This window comes from Cinclus cinclus, chromosome 14 (genome assembly GCF_963662255.1).
Source record: "Cinclus cinclus chromosome 14, bCinCin1.1, whole genome shotgun sequence".
Taxonomy (NCBI): Eukaryota; Metazoa; Chordata; class Aves; order Passeriformes; family Cinclidae; genus Cinclus; species Cinclus cinclus.
Genome location: NC_085059.1, coordinates 1,231,472 through 1,247,588, shown reverse-complemented (window position 1 = coordinate 1,247,588; position 16,117 = coordinate 1,231,472). Strand labels below are relative to the sequence as shown.

General features: G+C 51.4%; 1 protein-coding gene across 1 annotated transcript in view; it reads right to left on the bottom strand.

Moving 5' to 3' along the window:
- Positions 1-13,669, bottom strand: part of FGF18 (fibroblast growth factor 18) — a 42,381-nt gene extending 28,712 nt beyond the window's left edge. Inside the window, exon 1 of the mRNA XM_062502162.1 lies at positions 13,489-13,669. Coding sequence (XP_062358146.1) covers positions 13,489-13,669 — 181 coding nt within the window. The remainder of the gene's footprint in view (positions 1-13,488) is intronic.
- Between the last annotated feature and the right edge of the window lie 2,448 nt (positions 13,670-16,117).

Sequence of the window (16,117 nt, the reverse complement as noted above, 5' to 3'; positions counted from 1 at the left end):
GGCAGATCCAGAGGGAAATAAATTTAGACCAGCATTACCTTTCCCTACAGTTTGCTATTTATTGAAGAAGCAGCAAAAGCTTCAGGATACAAACGCTGACACAGAAATTCAGAGTCCTGAACCACTTCCAATGGGGAAAATACACTGACCGCAGTCTCTTTGGAGGTCAAACAAAATCAATAGCCTTTCTCTCCAGTCTGTCTCTAAGCTTCTTTCAAAGACATCCAGAGAAAATGGATCATCTTTTGTTGTTGTGTGTGGTTTTGGGTTGGGCTATTTTTTGTTTTGCCTTTTTTTAAGTGGCCAAACATTCATAGAAGCCTAAGAACTCCTTCCTCCCTAAGCATACTGAAAGGATTGTATAGAAGTCAACACTGCTCATCAGTTTTACTACACAATAGATGAGTTATCCACTTCTTGGGGAGGAAACTTTGTGGAAGCTGCTTAGTGCTTGACGAGAGAGGAAAAAATAAATCAATGTGTTTGCTTGATTGAGGTACATTTAAAGCTGGTTGTCAATTAGTTCAACACAGTTTGCTGTTATAGACCACAAGAATTTAGCCCCAGGAGCTGAAGTTTGCTGCATTTCCTCAAATTCCTCTTGCTGAGAGACAGATATTGGCTGCAGCCAGGTCAGGTAGGGAGGAGGAGAACGGGCAAGGCTGAAGTCACGGGCACAGAGAGCCTGACATGGGACACAGCCAGGGGTTCCTTCAGTTCTGAGCACACAGCACAGCACACTCAGGTCCAGAGAGGAGCAGAGGTGACAACTGGTTCTCACCCTGGTGCACAGCGTGCCTGTGCCCTCCCCAGCACACACCTGAGACAAACTACAGCTCACACAGCCATGTGTGAAGGGATGGCATCATCCCTTCCACACAGCTGGGTCACCCCAACCTCAGCAAAATGGCAGCAGGACCAAAGGGGGAGCAGGAAAAACTCTGCCTAGTTCCATTTTTTAAAAAAACAGGAATTATTTAAGTAATATGAATTTAAAATCTCCGTACAAAAATCATAAATGGGGACAAACCACAGAAGTCACTTTCCAAGGGTCCCACTGAACGCATCCAAAGGAAAACCACTGCCCTCAGAGTGAGGGATAACCAGTGGCTTTGCTTCAGTTCTGTTCTGACAAGCAGTGTTGATAGATACTCTTCAATAATAATTCAGGCTGAGGAGACTCCTGAAGGTGACCCAGCTCAAGCCCCTGCTGCAAGCAGGGCCACCAGGGCTGGGGACCAGCACTGCCCAGCCACACTCGGAGCCCGTGACACCCAGATCGGAGCACTCCTAGGGCGGCACTGCTGTGTCACAGGCGTGGCTGGACAGGGACCACACTCCTGCAGCTGGCCGGGCCCCAGGACTGACCTGAGCACTGGTCCCAGCACACTGAGCTGCCCCAGCCCTGCCCGGAGCCTCTGGTGCCCTCGCAGGCACAGGGAGCCACATCTGGCAGCACCCCACACCGCTGGAGCGCTGCTGGCAAGCCCCCAGAGCTGTGCTCAAGCCCTGCTCTGTCTCCAGCTGCCCTTCCAAGCACAGCACATCCTGACTCACAGCACAGCCAGCAGGGTTTGCTCCCCCAGCCACTGCGAGGGCACCTCATTTCTGAGCAAACACATTCAGCATCCTTTCATTAGGAATTAGTCCTGTGCCCACACAGGTCTAGTGGTCCTGGAAAACCCTGGGGAAAGCTCAGGACAGGCTCCAACAATGGTGACCATCAAACGTCCACCCCAGCTCCAGCAGCAGGAGGAACAGCCAAGGCTAGGAGCCAGAAACAAAAGTGCTGCTTCTTTGTAATGCTTTTTATCTCCCCTCCTCCAGCCCCCCCAGGTGGGACAATTTACCCGGTGACTATAAAGCTCTTACATGTGCTTGTTAGCACCCCCAAATTAGTAGGTGTAAAGTCAATATCCTTTTGCCTATTTACTCCTAATGAGTCACCAGTCAGAAACTTCACTTGAAAAAAAACGGTTACAAATGCAGATGCCGAAGCAAATGAAATAAAGGCAAGAATCACAAACGTTGCACAAAGGCAAGGGGCTGGGCACACCACACAGCACCAGGCCATTGTCACCGGCTCAAACCTAACAGCTTTGATTTGCCTCCCACCGTTAAAATGGTTTGAAATGCAAGGTCTGAACAAAGGTGCAAGACACAGGAGGAATGGAGGCACTGCTGGGCACTTAATCTCCTTTCAGTCTCACACAGGAGCTCCAGGAATGGCTCTGTTGAAGTCGGTGCAGTTTCAGGAGCGTAGGAAAAAGAATAATCAAGGCTTGGCTATAAGAGAGATCCAGCCTGGTGATCCCTCCATGCAACCAGCAGAACCTTTGTTGGGGATTTATGCCGAAGTTACCTTTAGGTGAGTCCCTTTGGTACTGGAACCCGGGCCTACATCTCTGAGCCCAACAGGACATGACAACTTCTGGAAGCTGTGGTGTTCACCCTCTGACCCACCCCAATATGTGTTTGGAACCAAGAACCCAAAGCACCCCCAGTCTGCTTCAACACTCCGTCCTGCAAACTGGGAGTCTTGCAGCTGTCCCTGGCCAAGCCCTGGGGACACCTGGACAAGATTTTTTAGATTTATCTGGTGCTTACATGCCATCCTATTCCTATCCCTCCCCTGCTGCTTCTCCAAGGTCCTCACAGCCCCAGAGGCTGCGGGTGACATCGCCTGGTGCTACAGCTCCACTCTCACATTCCAGCAGCCATCTCCTCTCCTGCTTGGCCTTCCCAAAGCACTTGAGAACATCAGGTGTAAAGTAAAGCACTCCAGCTCTGAGCCAGGGTCCCAAGGATGTCACCCTTTGTGTGATCAAATACCAAAGGCTCTCATCACCCCTGAGCCGCTCAGGAGCAACATCTGCTCCTTGTGTGCCCCAGCAGCCCAGCTTTGGGGTGAGGCCAGAGCAGCTGGGCAGTGGAGGAGGGCAAGGCTCCTCTCCGTAGTGCTACCTGGGGCCAGATTCTTGCAGCCAGCATAGCTGCTGCCACTGCTGGAGAACACCCAGAAATCACCACAGCTGGAAGGCAGGGCCACGGTGCATGGCAAGTTTGGTTCTTATTGCTTTGGTGCCTTTTTTGGCAGCTGAAAGTACAGGGGAGTAGAAGCTTCTGGGCACACATTTCAGCTTACAGAGACAAGGGCAAAAAACATCTGAGCACTGCCCAGTCATGCTCCAAGCTCCACTACTCCAGGCAGCATCAGCAAAGGACAGACACATCCCCAAGGCATCCCCAGCACAGCTCAGGGACACAAAGCTCAGGATACACCGAGAAGGTCTCAGCTCCTGCATCACCAGAAAAGCATGAACTGTCTATTGTGGGCATTCAGAAAATACTGGAAGTTCTTCAGGGACCAAAGTGGGCACTGTTTGTTGCTGGCACAGCTCATTAAAAGGGATGCTCAGAGAGTGCAGCCACGTGCCCATCTCCCTTGAACCCCAACACCCCCACTCTTCCTCAATGGAAGAAGAAGTAGGTGTTTTTTCTTTTTTTACTGGGACTCCTCACCCACTGCCTTCACATCCAGCTCCCTTCCACCCCTTGTGAGCACAGACACTGCACACGTGTTCTCCTCTGCATGCGACTGGCAGGCAGGCTGGAAAATGCCAGTATTGGAACGGGTGGATTCAGCGGTTTCTGAATGCTGATCGGACACTATTTCGTTCAAGCCACAGATAGTCATTTTTGGGGGTGTTTTCAGCTCCCTTTTTGGACCCTTCCAGCTTTCCAAGCATCATGCATCAGCAGTTTCTCCTCTTCACAGCTTCCGTGTTTTCCACTTTTCTGCCGAGCCCGGGCTGGTGCAGTTCTGCAGGGCCTGTGTCCTGTTCTTGCAGACTGCCATGCAACACTGCTGGCCTTGGTAATGTTTGCTGTGCTCCACCTTGCAGCTGCAGAAATTCCTGACTATCTGCTTTTTCAAAGGGCCGAGGTGAAATCCGAGCAACTGAAGTGCCTTATTTTATTATAAATTTAACACCTTTCTAGAGGAAAGCCCAACCTGAAAACAGGAATCTTAAAGCAGCAAATAAAGACTTCTAACTAGGCCACCAGTGTGGTCTCCATTAGCAGGGTCTCCTTAGCATCTCTCCATCTGCAAAGCTTTCATCCTGCTGGCACACCTCGATGTGAGGGGCTCTGGGCTGAGGGAGGGACACGTGAGGACACTGAGATGATGAAATTCATGCCACTTCATTATAAGGAACAAAGTTCCATCTGTGTCAGTGTCCGGAGGGTCCGGCCCCAGTGCCATGAGCCCAGCTCAGCCCCGTGGAGCAGGAGATGCTCCAGGTGAGTGCCATGGCCAATGCCAGCACCACTGTGAGTCTCCAGGAATCTGACTTCAGGAATCTCAAACAACAGCCCACTGAGGTTTCATGGTACCCTCAAGGAGAAGTGTAATCTTCACATCAAGTTTTGTATTTCCCATCCTGTCTTTAGTTCAGCAGTTCTTAACGGGGTTATTGACATTTCTCATTTCTTCCAAATGTTTCTTGAGAAGGAGAAAATCTCTCTGGCCACTTGACATCACATAGGGGAATGTTCGCCCAAAGCAAAATGTACAAGGGCATTTGTTGACAATGTTTTCCTCCCTTCCTCTCCAAAGTAAAAGCAATTAAAAACCCTTTTGGGAATGAAGACTAGCCTATTTGTAGGGTGCTTTTAATTGCACCCCAAGAACCAACTTGAATTAATGAATGACTGGCCAAATGCTTAGACATGGGAGAAGCTCAGAGAGCACAAAACAAGGTTTGGTAACAGACACCAACACAGAACAACTGCAATAAACCCAAAGGATCTGTCAGCATCTGTGCACAGAATCGCTCCTGGACAAGAAATAAATTTAAAATTATGCAAACTTCTTCTAGAGTGTCATCACAGAATGTTTTGGGTTGGAAGGGACCCTAAGGATAACCTCCCAGTGTACCCCCAGCTGTCCCCAGTACAGATTTCTGACACAAGTGATCACTGTACTGACAAGCACGGCTGTTTCCAGAGCCATGGAGGAGAAAGGAAAACCCTAAGTTTGTTTCTGTGCTATTTCATCAGAGCCAGGCAAGAACATTTAACAAAGCAGCTGCTTGACCTTCATGGGAAAGCACCATCAGCACAGAAACAGATAACATCATATTGACCTGTCTTCAGGGGCTGGCATTCACATTTTCATAAAGTGTCTAAGAAGATAAATCACTGTACTAATAATATTTGTATTGATTATCTAAACTGAAGCAGCAATCGACTCCATTGTCTCACTTCCTCTTAAATTGCTCACAGATGGGATCCTATTTCCTATTCTGCATTTCTAATGGGAACACTTAAATCACAGTGCAGAATTACATGCACACACATACACAAACTGTTAACAAAAACCCTTTTATGACTTGCATGAAAATAAAGATTTTTCACTTTGTAGCTCACTTTCCACTCCACACAGAAATTAAAAATGACAAATTATCAGCAGATCTCTAAATTACCTCTCCTCGTTATTTCTAGGTCCCTAATATTTGCTGACAGACAGGCCTGTGCTTTCCAAACCCTGACCAGTGCTTGTGGAGACTTGAAGTTTGGACAGAATTAAAAGGAGATTCTTTTTTTCTTCACATGGAAGTCAAGATTCTCTAAGCTATCTCAAGATCCAGGAGTAGGGAATTCCAAAGCAGTGTGGTATCAGAAGGAAAATAAACAAAAGGTTTTTCTGTTAGTGCAGGTACAGAACAAGGACTGGTGCAGAGAGACTGGGCTTCAGGTGTGATGAAGCAGGAGCTCAGGAGAGCAGCTATCAAAATCAAAAGTGAAGGAAATTTGCAACAAATTCATTGTTTGAAATGGGTTTGTCATGAATCAAAAAGGCTTGGATTTCTCTGAAACTTCTCATCCTGCCTAAGCAAGGCTTTTCCCCACCCTGGCACAGGCACAGAATATGGCAGAATAAAAACTGAGAATGTCTTCAGTGTACAGATGGTTTGTGTAAGATGCTCACAGTGTGTTTCAAATGGAACCTTCCAGAGCCACCAGGAAGGGGAGGGTAGCCAAGAGCCTTCACTCCCAGAGCAAGCTGAGAGCCCCAGCTCCATCCTCATCCTCAGCTCCATACTCATCCTCAGCCCCATCCCCAGCTGCATCCTCATCCCCAGCTCCATCCTCACTCCCAGCTCAGCACAGCCCTGAAGCTCCAGCTCATCCCCTCCAGCTTTGGAGGAGCAGCTTCAGCAGTGCCCCAGTGCAGATGGAACCAGGAGCTGTTTTAAAGAGAAGACAATCCCACAGAGCCCAGGGATGGCTGGGCAGGCAGGGCAGAGCCCAGAGCTCAGAGTCCAGAGCTCAGAGCACAGAGCCCAGAGCTCAGAGCTCAGAGCTCAGAGCACAGAGCCCAGAGCTCAGAGCACAGAGCCCAGAGCACAGAGTGCAGAGCCCAGAGCCCAGAGCTCAGAGCACAGAGCCCATTGCCCACTGCCCATTGCCCAGAGCTCAGAGCCCATTGCCCACTGCCCATTGCCCACTGCCCATTGCCCAGAGCTCAGAGCCCATTGCCCACTGCCCATTGCCCACTGCCCACTGCCCAGAGCTCAGAGCCCATTGCCCACTGCCCATTGCCCACTGCCCAGAGCTCAGAGCCCATTGCCCACTGCCCATTGCCCACTGCCCATTGCCCACTGCCCACTGCCCAGAGCTCAGAGCCCATTGCCCACTGCCCATTGCCCACTGCCCATTGCCCACTGCCCACTGCCCAGAGCTCAGAGCCCATTGCCCACTGCCCAGAGCTCAGCTCAGCAGCTGCAGGGCTCAGGCCAGTCCCAAACCCATCTGACTGTACAGCTGCCATGGTGAGTGATCATTCCCTGCGCTGAGGTCAGCTCTGCCCCCGGGCTAAGTAAGTGAAAATAAATGGTTTAGAAGATAAAAGGTCTTTTAAAAAATTTATTTGTCTTGTAGTGATGTCAAAACTGTAATGGGAAGAGACTGGAGGCAGCGATACCTCGGTTAAATGGGAAACAGCCATCCTGATGGGGCGGCACAGTAAATTACAAAGCAGATCCCGCTCATGCGGGATTTGGGGCTGAGCTGCACGGACTGACAAACCCTTGCACGCACCTGTTCCTGGCAAGGAAAGCAACTGGAAATAGACGTAGAAAAATCGAGGATATACTGCGGTATTTCACAAATCCAAATTGCTTCTTGGACTACATCTCGTATCTTTCTTGCAGATAAATCCTGAGCCATCCAGCCACAATGAGTTTTGCTTTTTACTCCTGCTCTTCCTAGAAGAGGGATCAAAACAGATTTAAACTATTCCAGGAAGGGAACGGGTTAATCAGATTTCCCAAGGCAGCTTGCTGTTAAGGTGCCAGAAATACTGAGGGGAAAGAATGACTTGCTAAAGATGGGACAATGGCACTGGTATTTTGCATTTGTTTCCAGGCTTTCAGATAGAACAAATGGGAGTCATTAGTGAAATGAGTTTAGGGAGTTCTAAATTAGCTGTCAGGCTGCCAAGCCCGGAGAAGTGCTATGTCAGCCATTAATTCTGGAGAGCACTGGATTACCCCAGCCTAGGAAGGAATCCTGCAAAATTTAGAGTCAATTAAAGGAGGCTATTTCGCTATAATATTTTCCACACATATTACACCTCCTCGTGGAACAGAGCCCACTCGTACCACAAACGAAATCTCTGTCAGGATGGAATGAGGCTGATGTCTAGACAGGGTAATGTGCTCTCCGTGGGCAGGTCCGCTGGCATCCCCGAGGGCTGCGGGGCTCGCCACCCGATGCAGTGGCCCCAGGAAGTGACACCCGTTTGCCTCAGCTCCTGCTGTCCCTGTGCCACCCCAGGAGCACATCTGTGCTGGGCGTCCTTTTCCTTTCCTTTCCTTTCCTTTCCTTTCCTTTCCTTTCCTTTCCTTTCCTTTCCTTTCCTTTCCTTTCCTTTCCTTTCCTTTCCTTTCCTTTCCTTTCCTTTCCTTTCCTTTCCTTTCCTTTCCTTTCCTTTCCTTTCCTTTCCTTTCCTTTCCTTTCCTTTCCTTTCCTTTCCTTTCCTTTCCTTTCCTTTCCCCTTTATTCCCTTTTCCCTTCCCCAAACCCAAGCTCTACTAAGCCCCGAGAGCTCCTCTCCCCCGGCAGTTCTGATCTGGACCCCCCGAACCGGGGGTTCAGGGGCTGGCACTGCCCCGGTGCCCGGTGCTGATGTCCCCGCTGTGCCCTGCCCCTTGCAGGCACAGCTCCCCGTGTTTGTTTTGTCCCCAAAAAAGCCTCCGGGCTGTAGCCCAGAGCCCAGCAGTGGGGAGGTTTATAGAACCCAGGGTTTGTAACCTCCCGAGGGAGCCGGGATGGAATGGATCCCTTGGACCCATGGACAAAACCCTCCTGGAACGTGCGGTTAATGATGTACCTCACATCTCAGCACAGCCTTCGGGACACCCCAACGCTCCCAAATTACAGCTCCCTCCCCCGAGGGGAGCTCTCGCACCTCTGCGCTGGGGCTGCCACTGCTCAGTGCCCCGCAGGACAGCGCAAATTAAACCAAAAACCCCTTGGCTGTGAAATACAAATGAGGCAAAAAATGCCTTCAGCCAAGCAAGAGAGCTCTGCCTCCCCAACTGCGCCGGATACACAAGTCTGAACAAACAGGATAGAATGTCTTCTGCCTTTTGTGAAATGAAAATAAATGAAGGGATCTAAGGTTTCAGGTCACTGATCCCTCTCTTCCCTATCTGTACCATTTATCGGAGGTAGAATATAAAGGTTCCAGGTCCTTGTTTTTTGTTTTTTTTTTTTGTCAGCACTTTAATGGTTGTTTTTTCTCCTTCACCCTTTCATTTTCTGAATGAAAGGACCACTTAGGAACCTGTAAAGTAATAATAATCTTATAATAGGAATATTGTTTTTCTGGGCCAGTGCAAATTCTTTCTGAATAGGTTGAAGAGATTAAAGTTAAAATGCAATTTGTAAATAGATCAGTCCTTTAATTAGTTTATAGTCTGTTAAGAGATAATATTTTGCTCACATAGATCATCTGTTATCTAAAGATCTCAGAGCACTTTAGGAACATCAATTCAGCCTTTAAAAAACCAACCTTGGGAGATAGGTAAGTGTATTTAGATTAATTAGTGTTGCTGTGAGCAGCAGGCATTATTATTAGATTTAATTTAGTCCAATAATTGACTTATCTGTTAATGGATTCTAATTCATCTGAGAAGTGATCAAATCCATCTGATCAAAAAGATTACATCGACTCAATTAATTCTATTAACTAACTTAATTTACCATTTAATAATCTGACACACGGGGCCGGATCTTGGCCCCAAAGAATGCATAAACCAAAAGTTACAAACCGGAATTATGATGGCAGCAGAACTATGCATTGCAGAGCATGCATTTTGCCTTTTGCACACCTGGATAAAGCAGCCCAGGGGGATTCCTGTGGCCGGATCCCCCAGCCCTGCAGCATCACTCCCCCCTGAGCCGGAGCTGGCTGCTCTGAAAGCAGATTGCCACCTCCCCTCTGCTCTGGGCATTCTCTGAAATCCAGAGGTGAGAAGTTTTACAGAAGCCAATAAACCTAGCAATAAAAGTAACCTCCCTTCAAAGGCAGGACAACCATCCCATTTGGAAGCTGGATATGTGCAAAAAAAAAAAGGGGGGGGAAGGGGAAAAGGGGAAAAAGGGGAAAAGGGGGGGGGAAGGGAAAAAAGGGAAAAAAGGAAAAAGGGAAAAAGAATTTTTTTTAAAAAAGCATTTGTACACTGTTGTGAATGTAAGGGAAGACGGGAAAGAGGTGCTAAAACATTATTTGCCCCGCTGTACGTCAAGCGGGCTGGTGCTAATGGGCTGCTGCTGAGCACCAAGGACCTTGCCCTGACAGAGCCCCCCACGACCCCCGAGCCGGCGGGGCCTCGCCTGATGTCACCTCCTCCCGCCGGGACCGGGATGTCGGGAGAATCCACGGCTGGAGCCAGCTCACGGGCACCTTTCCGCACGTCTTTTGCCTTTTCTCAGATATTTCTCAGACGTGCTGGTCCTCCCAAAGCCTTCCCCAAGCTGCAATCCTTGGGACACCTGGGCAGGAGCCCTGGGAGCCGGTGCCATGTGCGGGGTGGCACAGCCTGAACCAGGCAAGCCCGGCTCTGGTACAGCGTGCCAGCACAGAGAGGGACGGGACAGGGACAGGGACAGGGACGGGGACAGGGACAGGACAGGGACAGGGGACAGGGACGGGGGACAGGGACAGGGGACAGGGACGGGGACAGGGACAGGGGACAGGGACAGGACAGGGACAGGGACAGGGACAGGACAGGGACAGGGACAGGGGACAGGGACGGGGACAGGGACAGGACAGGGACAGGGACAGGGACAGGACAGGGACAGGGACAGGGGACAGGGACGGGGACAGGGACAGGGGACAGGGACGGGGGACAGGGACAGGGACAGGGACAGGGGACAGGGACGGGGACAGGGACAGGGACAGGGACAGGGACAGGGGACAGGGACAGGGGACAGGGACGGGGGACAGGGACGGGGACAGGGACAGGACAGGGACAGGGACAGGACAGGGACAGGGGACAGGGACGGGGACAGGGGACAGGGACGGGGGACAGGGACGGGGACGGGGACAGGGACAGGGACAGGGACAGGGACAGGGACGGGGACAGGGACAGGGACAGGGACAGGGACAGGGACAGGGACAGGGACGGGGACAGGGACAGGGACAGGGACGGGGACAGGGGACAGGGACGGGGACAGGGACAGGGACAGGGACAGGGACAGGGACGGGGACGGGGACGGGGACAGGGACAGGGACAGGGACAGGGACGGGGACAGGGACAGGGACAGGGACGGGGACAGGGACAGGGACAGGGACAGGGACGGGGACAGGGACAGGGACGGGGACAGGGGACAGGGACGGGGACAGGGACGGGGACGGGGACAGGGACAGGGGACAGGGACGGGGGACGGGGACGGGGACGGGGACGGGGACGGGGACGGGGACAGGGACGGGGACGGGGACGGGGACAGGGACAGGGACAGGGACAGGGACAGGGACAGGGCAGGGGACACTCAGACATCTGCTGTGGGAGGAGAAGTGTCCTCCTCCACATGCAGACCGGACCGGCAGGATGTGCATCAAAAGTTTGCCACTGTTGAGATCCCCAGACCCGGTTTAAGCCTCTCTCTGGTCCTGATCAAAGGTTAGTCCGTAATAATGCCTCCGGGGGACGGGTTCCTGGCACATAATGAGCCCTGTGCCGTGCCTTTGTGTCCAGGTTCGGCGGGAACACAGATGGTTCTCACTCCAGTAATTCCAACATCTCTCCCCCCTCCGTTCCGTTCTGCCAGCCGGGAGCTTTGCATGGTCCCGGCCTGGCCCGCCGTGTCCCCCCTCACTGTCCCCCCGATTATCATGCTCCAAGTGCTCCATGCCAAGCAGCACCAAGAGCACATTTCCAGAACTTTCCACAGGGCTGGGGCTGAAAGGGCTCTGCAGCCCCAGCGCCTGTGCTGAGGAGGCTCTGGGGAAATGTCTAGGGCTGCAGGAAAAAAACTCCGACATCCAGGAGTGGGGTTTGGAGACAGGCAGGGATGGGGAGCAGAGTTTGGAGGCACTCAGGGATGCAAGAGCAGGGTTTGGAGGCACTCAGGGATGCAAGAGCAGGGTTTGGAGGCACTCAGGGATGCAAGAGCAGGATTTGGAGGCACTCAGGGATGCAGGAGTAGGGTTTGGAGGCACTCAGGGATGCAGGAGTAGGGTTTGGAGGCACTCAGGGATGCAAGAGCAGGGTTTGGAGGCACTCAGGGATGCAAGAGCAGGATTTGGAGGCACTCAGGGATGCAGGAGTAGGGTTTGGAGGCACTCAGGGATGCAGGAGTAGGGTTTGGAGGCACTCAGGGATGCAAGAGCAGGGTTTGGAGGCACTCAGGGAAGCAGCAGCAGGGTTTGGAGGCACGCAGGGATGCAGGAGCAGGGTTTGGAGGCACTCAGGGATGCAGGAGCAGGGTTTGGAGGCACGCAGGGATGCAGGAGCAGGGTTTGGAGGCACGCAGGGATGCAGGAGCAGGGTTTGGAGGCACGCAGATCCCTGCGTGCAGGAGGTCCCAGCCGGGAATATCGGGCTCTGCCATGGCAGCACCGCCCTCGGCCACGATGAGGCTCCAGCACGGATTTGCTGTTCAGACACGATTGCATATGTATGAAGGGGACAAGATGAGCTTTGACACATAAATTAGCACTTGTCAGCTGCTCCCGGGAACACTTCCCTGCTGCAGCCTCTGTAAATGCTGCTTCCTTTCACCGAGAGCTGAACTCCACCACCGCACCTGCCAGGTGCCCGTGCAGCGCACAGCCTCTTGTTCACAGACCCGAGCTCAGCACTATGAATGCCACAAAATGACACAGTAATTAGCACCCAAGTGGCACTTTTCACTCCTGTCATATCTGGAAATTCGGGAATGACAAAGGACAAGGTTGGTGAGACCTCTGAGAGCGGGGCTAACCCCACAGCAGTGCCTTGGGGGTCACTCCTCACCTGCCAGGTGCTCTCTGGCTGTCCCTGCCCCGGCACAGCTCGGTGGCAGCAGCTGCCCTCAGTGCTCAGCCTGTGCCTCTCCCATCCTGAAGCTTCCTGAGAGAGCAGCCAGTCCCACATTGTGAACTGGAACCCTCGCAGCTCAGCTCCACCTCAGCAGTGCAGCACCAGATAATTCCACACCAATGGCTGAGCTCCCACACGCAGCCCAGGAACGCTGCACATCCTTGGCATCAACGGGACCAGTGCCCTCAACAGCCCGAAAATCTTCTCAACAGCCCGAAAATCCTCCCAACAGCCCAAAAATCCTCCCACCAGCCAGCTGGAGTAAAAGCATCTCAGCAGCAACCATTTCAAAATGAAGCAGATTTACAGTATTTTTCATAGCCCAGCCTCTAGCAGCATTTCCAGCATGTTGCTTGTGTGCAGATCACAACAAGGATAGTTGAATGCACAGCTAGCACAGGGTGAATATTGCTTTTCCCATGAGATCCATGCACTCAGAGATTCAGCTTGAGCTCTGGGTACACTCAAAGCTCTTGAAGTCTCCTTTCAGTTTAAACCAAATATCCCACCACCTGAAAAGATGAGAGTGCTTCATTCAAACACTGGATTCATCCAAACACCAGCCCAAGAGTTCATGGGGAAAGGACTTCCCCAGCCACCAATTTAGGAATCATTTATGAATGGCAGTAAACACACTGTGAGCTCATCCTCATTCTTCTCTTCAACCATATGCCAATAAATTGGGGCATGGCAGGACTGTGGGAATTGCCTGAGCTGGGAGGCAGCACCAGCAAAACAAATCTCCTCTTCTTAACCTGGAAAGGTTTTTGTTTTGTTTTTTTCCTTTTATTTTGCTCTTTATCATTTTTCTCCCAAGAGGTTCTTAACACAACACTCTGGATTAAAGCCTTTGACCTGCAGTCTGGGGGACCCCAGTAAATATTCTTACCATATTTATCTCCATCTTCTCCTTTGGCACTGATCCTCCTGCCGAGTACCTGGATGTGCTTCCCGCTGGTCCTGCTGTAGAGCTGGTAGAGCCGGAGCTGCTTCCTGCTCACATCGTCCCTCGCCCGCGTCTGGTTCTCCACGTGTATCCGAAAATCCACATTCTCCTCAGCAGCAAACATCTGACACCACGGGGAGAGAGAGAAGGGCAGACTGTGAACACAACAGGGGCTGCACACCAGCCTGCCAAGGGCACTCCGAGCTGGCTGCCCTTCCTTTGACACTCGTGTGTAATTCCACCCAGAGCTGGCTCTCCACAGGAAACCAAACCTGGGGGGTTACAGTCAATCTGGGGGTTATTGAGTAAAAACTTCTGCTCCTCCCTGCTTTGATTTAATCCTGGTCAAGGGAGAGACTGGGCAGCATGCACCCAAAAACCCCTTCAAACGCAAACCCAAGAAAGCCCAAAAATTGCTCCAGGATCTGTTCATCAGCGATCTATGGAGCATTTGCACCACAGCATCCACATTGTCTACCCCAAACTCACAGGTGGGCAACATTTTGGTGGCAGACTCCCTTTACAGGACAATAAATGACTTAGAAACATGGCCTGCAAGCAAAAGTGTTCTGATGTATCAGTGTGGGGAGGGAACTGGAAATGGGAAAGGTCAGTAAACCCTTGTTCAGATCCACTGCAGACTAAAACACATAAAGAAAGTGGCCAGAGCACAGCAAAGAGCCCCACTTCAGCCTCCTGCATATCATCCCATACCAGCAAAAACTGTGCACCCTGAAAGTCAAACCCTCAAGAGAACTTTGCAGCATTCCCAGTTATGGAGGGGACACCCAGGGCTGGAGCAGGAAGGAAACCTCAGGCAGGCAGTGCTGCTGAGCAGCAGGAAGCACCTTGAGCCAAAGCCCGAGCTCAGCACAGCAGCAGCAGCAATGAGGTTCCCAGGGATGCTGCGGGATTGCCTTCAGCGCTGGCACTGACATCTGGGATTTTGGTACTTGATATTTTGAGCAGAAAGTGATCTAGCTCTGATTTTGCTGTCAGAAGCCCAGAGGGAGCTGAAGGCACAGGCACAGGGAGGTTCAGGGCAGTGCTGGCACAGCCACAGCCGTGTCAGAGGTGGCAGAAAGGGCTCACAACATTTCCCATTGTCAGAAAACAGCACAGGCAGGAGCTGTGACCCAGAGCGGGGGATGTGAGAGGAGGAGAAGCCCCTGGCAGAGGCCATGGCAGGGTACCACAGCAGGTTGCTGGCAGTGGTCTGCCAGCACAGAGCTGGGCTCTGCTTGCCCTGCACTCCCCACACAATGGCTACACCTGAGCACAGCATGCAGGACTTGGCTTTTGACAGAAATCACATTAATTTCTTTTTTCCTTGCTACATCTTTTCTTGCTTTCTTTTCAAATCCCATTGTTGCAAAGGATGCTGAACTACCAAATCCAGGGATGTTCCAGCCATGCTGACAGTCTGCCTCGTGCCCACAAAGCAAGGCTATTTGCAGCCAGAATTCCAGCTCCATCCTTTTAAGATTTAAAACAGATTTTAAATCAAGATGACGTCGTTACATTGCTTTCACCACATGTTAATGAATTTCACATTTTTCTAGAAAAAAAAACAAAAACAGGTGGGATTTGAAGTGGGGGGAAGGGCAGGTTGCTTTGCTTTTTTGGAAACACCCAACAGAAAATGCAATCTGTTTTCCAAAACATGTTTTAATTCTCGTCTAATTGTCTCTGGAACACTCACAGTTCAGAGCCTCAACCCGTACTGCTGTGAGCCCAGGAGCACCCATGGAGCTTCCTGCTCAGTGCTCAGCTCCAGCGTGTCACCACCACACCTTTGTCACCACCACACCTTTGTCACCACTGTCCTGCCTCAGCTCAGTTAATCAGCTGCCCCTGCCCTTGACAAGAAGGGCACCAGCAGCACAGGGGCTGTCACAGGTGGTGTCACAGGGGGTGACATCTCCTTCTTCCCAGGAGCTGGCAGCATCACCCTCAGGCAAGCCCTGAAGCAGCTGATGCAGCAATCAGCCGGCGATGCTGACCCATAGTGCAGCCAGCCCAGCCTGTACCACTCCACCACTGCCCCAGGAAGTGGCCAGTTCTGCCCCAGGGCAGAAATCCTCGAGGAGGAACAGCCACAGGCTCCCCTTGCAACTGAGCTGTCCCCTGGCCAGAAGCTGTTGTCAGAGCAGCAGTGAAACCTCCCGGATTTAGCCCTGCTTAAAGATAAGCTCACACTTAACCTCCCTGTGGAAACAGGATGCTCTGCTGGAGGATGGCCAAAGGGAACTAACCGTGCCAGCCTGGGCTGCATCTGGCCTGCAGCAGAGAATAGCAATACCCAAAAAAAAAAAAAAAAAAAAAAAAAAAAAAAAAAAAAAAAAAATCATGCAGAGTTGATTTCATGAGATAAAACCTGTTTGATCATTGCTAAAATGCGCTCTCACAGAACCCTTCCCTACAGGGTGCACTCCCTCAAGCAGCAAACCTCTCTGAGATAAGGAAGTCCACGTATATATACCATAAGAGAGACTCTTCTATAAATCTCACTAAAATTAGTAACATATGTCTCCTTTGGCAGCTGATTGCCAACACTCAGTCAGGGAGGTCA